The sequence below is a fragment of the Dipteris shenzhenensis genome, chromosome 9 (genome assembly GCF_047967505.1).
Source record: "Dipteris shenzhenensis isolate YYH24624 ecotype China chromosome 9, Dip_SZ_1.0, whole genome shotgun sequence".
NCBI lineage: Eukaryota > Viridiplantae > Streptophyta > Polypodiopsida > Gleicheniales > Dipteridaceae > Dipteris > Dipteris shenzhenensis.
Window position 1 is genome coordinate 42946479 of NC_141604.1, and position 11800 is coordinate 42958278.

At 42.7% G+C, this 11800-nt stretch overlaps 1 protein-coding gene and 1 long non-coding RNA gene across 4 annotated transcripts; both read right to left on the reverse strand.

The window, feature by feature from the left end:
* Positions 1 to 2013: 2013 nt before the first annotated feature.
* LOC147898670 (pentatricopeptide repeat-containing protein At4g39530-like) lies at positions 2014 to 10205 on the reverse strand. Its single transcript, XM_087379563.1, has 4 exons — positions 10127 to 10205; positions 5444 to 5491; positions 5191 to 5326; positions 2014 to 5095 (listed from the first exon to the last, which is right to left on the reverse strand). The coding sequence occupies exons 3-4, from the start codon at positions 5295 to 5297 to the stop codon at positions 3058 to 3060; spliced, it is 2145 nt and encodes a 714-aa protein (XP_087235689.1). The 5' UTR covers positions 5298 to 5326; positions 5444 to 5491; positions 10127 to 10205; the 3' UTR covers positions 2014 to 3057.
* On the reverse strand, positions 7882 to 10335 carry LOC147898671 (uncharacterized). 3 transcript variants are annotated; one of them, XR_015541571.1, is made up of 5 exons: positions 10260 to 10335; positions 9945 to 10055; positions 9668 to 9793; positions 9415 to 9513; positions 7882 to 8393 (listed from the first exon to the last, which is right to left on the reverse strand). It is a non-coding gene; the product is annotated as an uncharacterized LOC147898671 (long non-coding RNA). The 3 variants fall into 3 exon arrangements; XR_015541572.1 differs by having other exon boundaries at positions 10268 to 10330; XR_015541570.1 differs by having other exon boundaries at positions 10199 to 10314.
* Between the last annotated feature and the right edge of the window lie 1465 nt (positions 10336 to 11800).

Genomic DNA, 11800 nt, shown 5'->3' on the forward strand with positions numbered 1-11800 from the left:
AGATAATCGGAGCAGTAGTAGCCGAGGAGCTTACGAACCATGAGCCTGAGGCCATCTTGCAGCTCTCTTGCAGGTGGAAGCTCGAGGCATTCGTTGTTGCAGGTCATGCTGAAGGCAATGGCTCCATCTCTTATTGGATTTTTGTTGCCCATCGATGGAGATATTGCTCGTGGCTGTGTGGTTGGAGGAGCATGTGAGCTTGCTAGCTGTCATGAGCGTGGCCTAGCCATTGGAGCCTTTGCAGAGATCGCTACTGTTGATTGAGAGGCTGAGAGTCCCGCATGAGAATTATGCATCACTTTGGAAAGAACCACGTTGAGAGTGATGTGCATGACTGCATGGTTCTTTCCCCACCTCTCTCCACACTTTGAGCATAAACCCTTGCTTCTCCAGTCATTAATGCAATCCTTTTTTGACATTTTGCTCTTATTAACCATAGTGGAAGACTTTGCATTTAATTATCTTTTGGAGCCTTTGAAGAAGCACTACTAAAATCTAGGAAGACCATGGGGAACTTAACAATAGTAGCAATAGAAGACACTTTGTTTGAGGGATTCTCATGTGGACACGATCCCTTACTTGAGAAGCGATGAGCATAGTTTTCCCCATAGGCCTTTCCAAGGTTGTAGCCTCCTTAAGGATAGGACATGTTTAAGCTCTCACATTACTGCCATCATATGTTTTAAGCCCTTTTAAGTATTTCACAATCTTCTATTGCTCACTAAATTCATCCACAAGTATCATGAAGCTCTAAATCTTATGTGTATAGTCTCTAAGAATTATTATTTATAGTTATTTATGCTTCCCACTTGCTCCAAGTCATCTCTATAACACACTATTCAAAACTTTTTGACTTGTGTAAAGTCTAATTCTAGAATTGGACTAAAAAAAAGTCCAAAAATGATGAATACTGTGCTCATGTAGTTTTAAAAGCTAACTTTTAAAACCAAAGTTTAGTGGAAAAAAAAAATACTTACTGAGATTATGAAAATACTCCCTATAGTAAATATTGTGGTAATGATGAATAGTGTGCTAATGAAGTTTTCAAAGATACCTTTGAAAACCAAAGTTTGGAGCTCTCTTTCCCCTCCCCTCCTTCTCCCTCTCCCTCTCTCCTTCTTTACCTTATCTTTCCCTCCCCTCCCCTCTTTCCTTTTCTAGCGGCTACAACTGCCCTTTGTCCTAATATTGTACAAAGACTAAAACATGGCCTATGCCCATCTTGAGGCCCTAGCTCATCATGGGCTGACCTCAAAGCTGAAAAATTGCAAACTCCTTATCCTAGACTTCAAAACTTTCTTGTACCATACTGATTCCTCGTAATTCTGAAGTTAGTTGGAAAGCGTAGTCTCTTGTTGAATTTCTATTCACTGAGCTAACATCCATAACACTTTAACCACATGATCAAGTCCTACATCTTTGATAGCATACCAAATGTGCTAAAATGTCCGTAATGCTAGGACCTCACACACATGCATCAGCATCTTTTGAGAGACACATGAGGGCATCAATATATTGATAATGCCCTGAGTCTCACATAACTCCAATCATCGAATAGTATGCTGCAATCAAATTTCTTCCACCTAGGATCACAGCATTTGCAGTTACTACCCAACTCATCCTTGAGCACATAGATATGTACCATGTCTTTGCTCATCCGCCCCACAGAATTCAGTACCACAATCATTCTCTTCCATCATGTTACTAAAGGATTCAATATGCATTTTCTATGTGAAGTACATCAAAAGAAAGTCATTTTTCATAATACCTTTTTATGCATCTGAGTCTCATGGAGCTGCATGACACGAACGTATACATTTTACATTTGCAGTTCCAAATTCCAATAGCTGGTACAAATGGAAGAGCTACATTTATACTCTCATAGGGACGGACCATTAATTAACAGTTGAAATAGGTTTTCACTCAGGGGCAGCACTTGTTATTAAGAATGCAGTTTTCTGAAATTTTCAGAGTAAAGAGTGCAAACCACCTAGCTATGATATAAACCTTGAACATCTTGAAGAGTCCCCATATCAGCAAATTTCAAGCACCTGGGATATGTATTATCCCTATATTAGGCTGATACACATGAAACCTTTCTGTCCAATTGGACAGGAAGGATTCACCAACATATTCCTTCATATTCAGTAATGTGAGATCCATGAGCAACTTCATCTCAATTCTCTCTGACTTTAGTTTAAACTTGAATGCATTGATAGTGGTAGGGTGATTAAAAGAGAATACAAATCACAACCCACACAACAACCAAACACATTCAGTCGACTCTCAAGATATAAGGATCTTCTCAAGCTTTTGCTGACCCTCCTGTAACACTGTGTTCAAGATTATGGCTTAAAAGTTGGTTACGGAATCATCCAACACATTCAGTCCAAAGATATGAAAAGGATCTCCTCAACTTTGTTGGCCTTTCAACACTGTATATAGGACTCCAGCAATAAAGCTGTCCACCCATGCCGACCTTTCTGTAAAGTGTTTGTATGAAGCTTCTTCCTCTTGGCTCTGGTTTGTTTCTAAATTGTTCATGCCTAGAAAGTAATAAACCTTCCAGTGAGAGTTCAACTGGACAGAAATGGATAGGCGTCTTGAATTTCAAGAAGTGACGTATATTATGTTCCATTTTGGCCATAGAGAACACTGACAAGAAAACACTGAGCTTTGTTTGTTCACCACATAATGACCAGTAAAGCCCACAAAACAAATGCCAAAAATGGGCATTCCTTACTACTTCACGATAGGAGATGCCTTTGGTAGCATGTGGCAGTCACACTGTACTCTGGGTTCTTATAGGAATCACTGTTTCTGTGTTGATAAGCCAAAAGATTCTGAGTGTGATGGCAGGGATACCTTTCGTGCAGATAAACATTTTCCAAAGATCAAGTTTTCGCCCTTATAGCCTGCTGGCAAGCTTTTCAGCTCTGCATTAATTTCTGTGCACCTGATAGATGACCTCAGTGAGATTACACCTAGTCAATATTGCAAATGCTACATCCTGGTTAGTCGCATGGCGCAAGAGCTTTACTGTACAGGCCTTATTTTTCACACACGGTTTTCCATCATTTTCTTCACCTGCAAGCCCTCATTCAACCTTTCACTTGCAGAATAGATGTTCGATAGCAACACATAAGCAGCATCATCCTTTGGATTCAACCGGAGTATCTGCTCTACAGCATAACTACCTAGCTCTTCATTGCCAAAAAGTTTGCAGGCACCAAGCAAAGTCCTCCACACAAGCTCAGTAGGTTCAGCTACCATATTTCGTATCAAGACAACTGCTTCTTCCAAATGCCCTGAACGGCCAAGAAGATCAACCATGCAGGCACAATGGTCAGCTGTTGGAACAATGCCATAATCTCGAGTCATGGAATCAAAGTGGCAACGACCTTCATCAACCAGGCCTGCATGGCTGCATCCAGAAAGAACACTGACAAAGGTAATAGCATTGGGCTTTACTCCCTCCTGCTGCATCTGTTCAAACAGTCTGAGAGCCTCCTTGCCGAGCCCTTGCTGTGCATATCCTCCAATTATAGCAGTCCATGATACTGCATCTCGTTCAGACATCTCATTGAATACTAGGCATGCATCTTTTATGCTCCCACATCTGGCATACATTTCAATAAGGCTACTCGCAATGGCAATATCCATCTCAAGGTTGTTTCTTCGGATTTGATCATGCATCCCCTTTCCCCTTTCCAGGGATGCCGAGCCAATGCATGCTTTGAGAATGCTGACAAAGGTGGCCTCATTTGGTTTCACACCACTCTGCTCCATCTGTTCATACAGCATGAAAGCTGCCTCACCAAGCCCTTGCTGAGCATACCCTGCAATCATGGCAGTCCATGGGACCACGTTCCGTTCATTCATGTTGTCGAATACTTCTCGAGCATCATCTAATTTCCCGCACTTGCAGTACATATCAACAAGAGTGCTTCCCAAAAATGCATTCATCCCAAGACCCCCTTTGATGATTAGATCATGAAACTGCATTCCTCTTTCTAGATCTCCTAGGCTGGTGCATGCTTTAAGGATGCTGATAAAGGTGACCTCAGTTGGCATGACAGATTCCAATTGCATTTGCTCATATAGAGAAATGGCCTTATCTCCTGGCCCATGCTGGACATATCCTGCAATCATCACATTCCAAGAGACCACATCTCGCCCGCTTATGCTATTGAACACTTCCCAAGCATCATGCAAGCTCCCACATTTTGCGTACATATCAATAAGAGTGTTAGCCACAGATCTGTCTGAGTGAAAGCCACGTTGAGCAAGATGGAGGTGAAGATGCTTGCCCTTCTCCAAGGCCCCCATGTTAGCACAAGCTTTCAAGATGCTCATAAATGTCACCTTGTCTGGCATTACACCTTCCCGTTTCATTTCTTCGAACAGTTTAGTAGCCTCCTCAGGAAGACCTTGCTGTACATAACCTAAAATCATTACATTCCATGATACCACATTCCGTCCACACATTCGGTTGAATATTTGAAATGCCTCTTCAATACTCCCACATTTGATGTACATATCCATAAGAGTGCTTTGTACAAAAACATCCATCTCCGTGCCACTTTTGATCAGTTCCACTTGAACATTTCTGCCATGTTCCAGAGATGTCAAACTGGCACATGCTTTTAGGACTGTTACAAATACAAACTTATCAGGAACCACACCTTCCCATTGCATCTGTTGAAATAGTTTTAAAGCCTCTTGGCCAAGCTCCAGGTTGGAATATCCGGAAATAATGGCAGTCCAGGAGAACACATTGTGTCCAGGCATTTTATCAAATGTGTGTCTTGCATGCACAATGCTGCCACACTTTGCATACATGTCCACAACATTATTCCCAAGGAAAATATCCATATCAAGCCCGCTTTTGATTATATGGGCATGCACTATTTTGCCATCTTGCAAAGCCTTCATCCTGATGCAGCCCTTCAAGACACAAGCATAGACATTATTGGAGATGTCATCGTCTTGGTGAACAAGAAAGTCCATATTATGGAGTGCATCCTCCACTTGGTCTTCCTGACAGACTTTTCTAACATCTGTTACAATGCTTGACCAATCTCTATCCACTATCCTGCACAAATTGAACAGTCATGCCAATGAAATTAAACGTGGTCATGAACTAATGAGGAGTATGTTTGGATAGCAGAGCCAAATGACAAGAGTTACCTGTTCTGCTCCATGTAACATTTTCCATAACCCACACGTGGACTGTAATGGTAAAGAGATTCAAAATTGACTCCCAAATCTGCATGCTTTAGCATTACAGTCTCCATGTTTATTTTACCATAGAAGGTTCCAGATGCTGCCAATTCAAAGTACTTTTGAGGAATCACACTGATGTCCACCCATTAATTAACATCATCAATTTGAGACACTAAAAAAATAGATGCTAAACAGAGAGTCACACTGAGATCCAGACCTAGATCCAGATACAGAACCTAATGCTGATGAAATCCTCACCCTGATCCTGCAAAGACAAAATCTGCAAGGGATCAAGGATCAGAAGTAGGGGCAGCAGCAAAACAAGCAGATGAACAAGAAGATGATGATGATGATGACGAAGAGCGCTGCCATAGCCAACCTGCCCCTTCCTTCTCATACAAGCAATTGTACAATAAATTACTAAAAATACTTCCAACATTTTTTGGAAAGTGCTACTTCGTATGGGAAGTTGAATCGTTGCTATAGCCCTGCCCCTAATACGCCTCCCCACCACACCTCATACCCCTCCCCCCTCACGTGCTCATCCACAAGGTCTTCACGGTAACAATATACAAGTCTACGGTTGTATTTTTTTCAAGTCTTAATCACACTAAAGCCGATCAATATACCAATCTCATGTTACAATAGCAACGAGATCAGAAATAGGCTGCTGGATGCGTGAAAATGGTAACCATTTGCTCAAGCGTTATTCTTGAATCTATGAAATGTTAAATATGAGGGACAACAGGAAGGTTGACTCTTCATATAACAAAGGCGTTGGTAAGGTTAACAGGCACTCTATTGGCTGTTGACTGTGGACAGTTTTTAATCTATTTTGTGGAGATGTACATGGTCATAAGCATCAAAGTTGCTCATCTGGGGCAATTGATATAAGATCTGGTGTCCATTCTGATCGAGTGCAGCTGAAGCTGAAGCCAGCATCATCTTGCACGTAACTGTTGCATGGCGAAACACTGTGAGTTTAGAGTCTATGCCAACTACTATCTTTATTACTGCTGGCCTTGAAAAATCACACAGGGACAACTAAATACATCTGTATGCTTCCCTGATTGAAGGGAGACTGAGTACATCATCTAGATCCCAACTCAAGAGGCCGGATCTGCTATAGCCGGAAAGGCTAAGGCTGGCTGTCCATTGCTAGGGCTCGCAGTGGATGTTGGAATGGAAGAGATCTCACATCAGCACTGGATATGGAGGGGAAAGGGGGCTGGAGAGGATGTTGAGAGGGAGCTGCTGTTGGCTGAGGCTGAGGGTTGAGTGCTGGAACTGCAGCTGCTAAGGGGCTTAAGGGGCCAGAGCTTCTCATGATGGGATAATAACTGTTGGAGCTGTCGATGAAGAGAATAAGGGCTTTTATCGGCAGAAAACCATCCCTGGTTGCCAAGTATTGATCAGTGGGCCTAAAGACAATTCTGAACAAAACGTCAACTATGTGTATTTTAACCTGTTTTGCACCTTTGCAAGAAGGTGGACTCATGATGATGTGCAAATCTGCATGCTGCTGCTCCAAATATGCATAATTCTCCTTTGCATGATCTGTAGATGAGACTGTGGACTGTATATATGCCTTGACGCGGCTGAAGAACAGGCACATGTCCATGGGGCTTTAGCATGCCCATGACATCCCTTCTACTGAAATTGAGACAATCATGAGGTCTTCAACCTTGCTTGAACACCTACTGTACCTGAGGACTGGATATGAGACTGAATGTCTCTCCTCTAGCTGGCTGTACCACAGAATATCCCTTTCTTGGCTAACTTGGCCTTCATCAGATCCTGCCAATCTTGATAAGGCAAAGGCTGGTGCTGCTCAATTGACTGGTCACTATCATTCCGTGGGTAAACTGGAGCACCATCTGAAGCACTTGAAACTTTCCTTCTGCATCATGTACCGTAATGGTACAGTCCCACTGACTGACTATCGCTCTATGGCCGACAAGCCGTGGTTCGCATAAAAGGATGTTTGCTTGGCCTACTGGGTGACAATGAACATCTGCTTCTCTGTCATCCCACTAATGTGGAGTTTGATATCCTGTGCTCTGCTCTCGTGCTGATTGGTTATTGAGCGTTGTCGAACAAACAATGTAGTTTGAGCACTTCAGTATTGGGAAATGGAACGTTGCAACCAAACGGGCCACCTCCAGCAAATCCTCCGACTGCCACTGGTTTGTTGCTGGCTTGCTTATCTAGAGTGCTGCTGTTGTGGAACCCCCTGAGCTCTCCTAATACTTCTTGTCAAGGTGGCCTCTAGATCCATGACCCTTGGCTCATCAGTTCAAAACCTGATTGAGAGAGAGAGACTCTTTATCATGCCTCTGCCTCTCTGCATTGAGGAAACCACAATACTTACTGCTTTGTTGCTGGCTTGCTTATCTAGAGTGCTGCTGTTGTGGAACCCCCTGAGCTCTCCTAATACTTCTTGTCAAGGTGGCCTCTAGATCCATGACCCTTGGCCCATCAGCTCAAAACCTGATTGAGTTCATATGTTGTGTTGTCGCCCTCATACCACTAGATAGTTGAGCAAAGACTCTAGAGAATTTTGTTAATCCTGTCTTTATCTGCAATTACAACTACATAGTGAATTGCATGAACCAATTTGCGTAGTGGTGTGCCAGCTCAAAGAATGGGTGTGAAGACAGCCCATGTACTAGGCTGTCAAATATTGGCGAACATGTCCTTAATGAACTCATATCTGGCTAGATCCGCAGAGCTCTATGTGCCACTTGTTCAACCAAGTGACCACTCCTCTTGTCAGATGCATGGAATCTACACGCCACTTGTTCAACCAAGTGACCACTTCTCTTGCCAAATGCATGGAACCAAGAATGCACTTTTTGTAGTACTGTAGCTGCACAACAGAAAAACAACTCTCGAACTGGTTCAGTCAACAAGAGTACTACAGGTTCTATTAGCCTCATACCTGTCAAAATTGAGCTTCCTTGGGGATGAGATTTCATTGGCAGTGAAACTGGATTTGCTGCTTTTGCCTGGAGCAAAGGCAAGACCAATGCTCAATCTCGCTCTTGTGAGCCTCCCAGTCTGGTTCCATTACTGTTTAGTCCCACTCTTCCTTGCACTCCTAGGGCAAGGTCATGTGGATGGCCCTGATTCATTAATCTACATCTATGTCAAAGCGTCTCAAGCACCTGTCATGAGACAATAAAGTCTTTAAACCACGTGTAACAATTCATTTTATGCATATGTGTTATAACCATTACTTAACTAAAGGTAATATGTTCACGCTTAGGAATTCTTTAGTCATGAGGTTGTCAAAAACATTAAATAATGATGGATCAAGGTTTTGTTGACGTGTTGACAACACTGTGACCATATTGAGTATTTTGCCGAGCTTTGATCCAATCATTAAGTGATTTCCTATAAGTGTTTAGGAGGCTTCATAAAGCATTTACATGGTTTTCTTACTACAATTTGTAGCATTTCAAGATCTTCATAATATATTGAAACTTTCCAAGACGTGCAAGATCCCCTCTCCAACTTTCTTGATGTCTTGTGTGTCTACATCTCCGAGGGCAAGTACTTGGGGTTCTTTATAGAGTCTCTAGGCAATGTCGCAAGGCAGGTGTATCCTTGAAAGCCTTCAAGTCTTACGTATAGCCTCATGAATCACCAGCTTGAAAGAAGGGGTTAGAGAAGAACTTCAACAATGAATCCATTGAAGCATTGCCAAACACCAAAGCTTCCTCTCGTTTGGCTACCCGCGTTTAAATGAGCCTGCTCCTCTGCTCTACTACCTTATAATCTTCCCGATAACCATATGCATACCCGTCCCCTCACCTCATACCCCTCGACTCCTCATCCACAAGGTCTTTACGCTAACAATATACGAGTCTACGGTTGTATTTGTTAAAGTCTTAATCACACTAAAGCCGACCAATATACCTATCTCATGTTACATATTCTTGCATTTAAAGGTTCTAAGCATGGAGCATCACATGTAATCAATATAATAGCAACGAGATCAGAAATACGCCGCTTGAAAATGGCAACCATTTGCTAAAGCTATTCTTGAATCTATGAAATGTTAAACATGAGGGACAACCGGAAGGTTGACTCTTCATATAACGAAGGCGTTGGTAAGGAAGGAGAACAGGCACTTTAGTGGCTGTTGACTGTGGACAGTTTTTAATCTATTTTGTGGAGATGTACATGGTCGTGAGTATCGAAGTTGCTCATCTGGGGTAATTGATACAAGATCTGGTGTCCATTCAGATCGAGCGCAGCTGAAGCTGAAGCCAGCATCGTCTTCTGCAAAGCCCCGGAGGAAAAAAAAAAAGAGTTGCAACTTGCATCTCCCGTGGCTTGCAGATTTCAAGACTTCGTCATTGCATATATCAGCTGCGTTTGCCTTTGTAATCGTTTGAAAGTGTGGAATTGGCAAGGCGCAAGACAGACAACATACATGTGGAGACACAGGATGGTGCGCAGGCTGCTGCTGCGCTGCCATGTTGGGATCGTACAACACCCCTCCAAACGAAGTAGGCTCGGGAGCTACAATCATTGGCCAAGTCCCATTGCATTCGTCCTCCTGTTTTAAGGATTTGAAATTCAACTACGGTTTTCATCAAGATAGCAAAGCTTTCCGAGTCAAATGCAACGCAGAAGCCTTCATGTGTGAATGCAAATCAAAGATGGCAGTCCAAACTGGGGGAATGACCATGCAAGCTCTGAGACTCTACCACAATATTGAATGTGTCATAAGGGCTCGTATCCAGCATAGTTTTCTGGAGAAGGACAGAAGAAGGAAGGTCTCCTGATAGAGGCTAGCTTTGTTGCGAAATGCAATGGCCCTGCGACCCACAAACAATTCAGTCATGATATTATCAGATGCTTCCGTTGAGCTTCAAGAAAATATGCAAACCTCAAGTTAATTTCGGTGATCCCACTTTGCTTGTACTCGAGATACAATTTCCTTGAAAATTTCTCAATAAACCTGTCCATTCAAGCTTCAATTTAGCGCCATGACAAAAGGGCTTGAGCTGCAATTTGCGTACTAACTCACTCTGTGCACTCTTCGGACGCAGTATCCACGACCATGTCCTCTGAAATTTGTGACAGGCATTTTCCGTCCCTTTGGAAAGGAACGGAAGAACCAGAACCAATGTTGATAATGGCACTTTATTTTTGAGCACTACTTGGTGGCCATTTCTCTTCTTAGCTTTTGCAGTGATTGCTGGACAACAAACAGATTGCGAGAGAGAGAGAGAGAGAGAGAGATTGTTTGTGGAAGACCTCCACCATAATTGTAATCTTGTTGGAGGATTGAAGAGACCAACTTCGAGAAAGCACCCCCTCTCCAGAAGCTAAGCTTTCCATCCACCAGAAATCATTTGTGGGATGGAATAGTACTTACAACATATGTATATAAATACAGCATAGCTCTTCATGGTGATGCCTCATTGGGCAGGTCACTATAGCTTACTAATTGGGCATTTCTACGTGGCCCTCCTGTGTTAAGAAGCCATCCGAGGCTGGCTGTTAGAATCTTTAGAAAAGGTCTATGGGTGTTCACACAGATGTGGGATCCGGGGGGGGGAAAAAATGGGAGGAGATTACCACAATAAGGCAAAGATATAACCTTACATCCTCTGAGTCTGAGTTGATACAAACAGTCCTAAGCAGGCTCAAGGACAATTGGCCCACTAGTCATCTCTACATTCACAATGAGGGGCTTAGAGGTCTCCTATGGAGATCGGGTAAACCGCTCTCGAAGGTTAGCCTAAAAGAGCTCAGGGACTCGAACTCGGGACCAGTGGCATGTCTAACCAAAGATAAATGGAAATCCCATGCCCCATTTGATACAGCTACTGTGGGGTGTGGAAGGCTACCCCATCGTTTAGCCTCAATCTCATGCTTTGGAGGGTTCTGATTGGCAAGCTCCAAGTCAAAGAAAGAATTGTTAAATGGAAGCCTAATGTGGGGTCGATATGCCCCTTATGTAATGCCTTTAAGGAGACATACATGCATGTTCTATGGGACTGTTTTTATTCTAGAGAAGTATGGAAACAAATCAGCAGAAGTCTGAGTGCAGCCCAGATCCATATCAGATAGAGTGGAAGATGGCCCTTCTGGGAGCTGTTGGAGGACTAAATGATAGCCTTTATATGTGCTGGCAACTGATTAGAGCTATCACCCTGGCTAACATCTGGAACTATCGCAACAATTTAGTCTTTCAGAGAACTCGAGTTGGGAGACAAATTGCACCTAAGGTGATCCAAGACATTCAAAGGGCTTTGCAGCATTTTGGTCACAAGAATGAAGCTATGAAAAACTTAAGCTCTATTTGGTTGTAAATGCCTTTGTGCCTGCTTATGCCTGTTTGAAGGCAGCCGTTTTCTTTTCTTTGTACATTTCCTTTTTCTTTCCATAATACAATTTTGGTTTATTTTGCGCAAAAAAAAAAAAAAACATATGTATATAAATACGCCTCTTTTATGCATGAGCGTGTGCATGTAAAGGTGGTAGAGCTCACAAATGTCCATAGACAGGTTGTGGCATCAATACCCCATCGTTCACAATCTTTTGAACTTTGGTG

Excerpts from the sequence above, each read along its gene's own strand:
- LOC147898670 (XM_087379563.1), bottom strand. The coding sequence starts at position 5,297 with ATGGAGACTGTAATGCTAAAGCATGCAGATTTGGGAGTCAATTTTGAA. Across the intron at positions 5,096-5,190 it reads TGTTACATGGAGCAGAACAG|GATAGTGGATAGAGATTGGT; the intron begins GTAACTCTTGTC and ends CAATTTGTGCAG.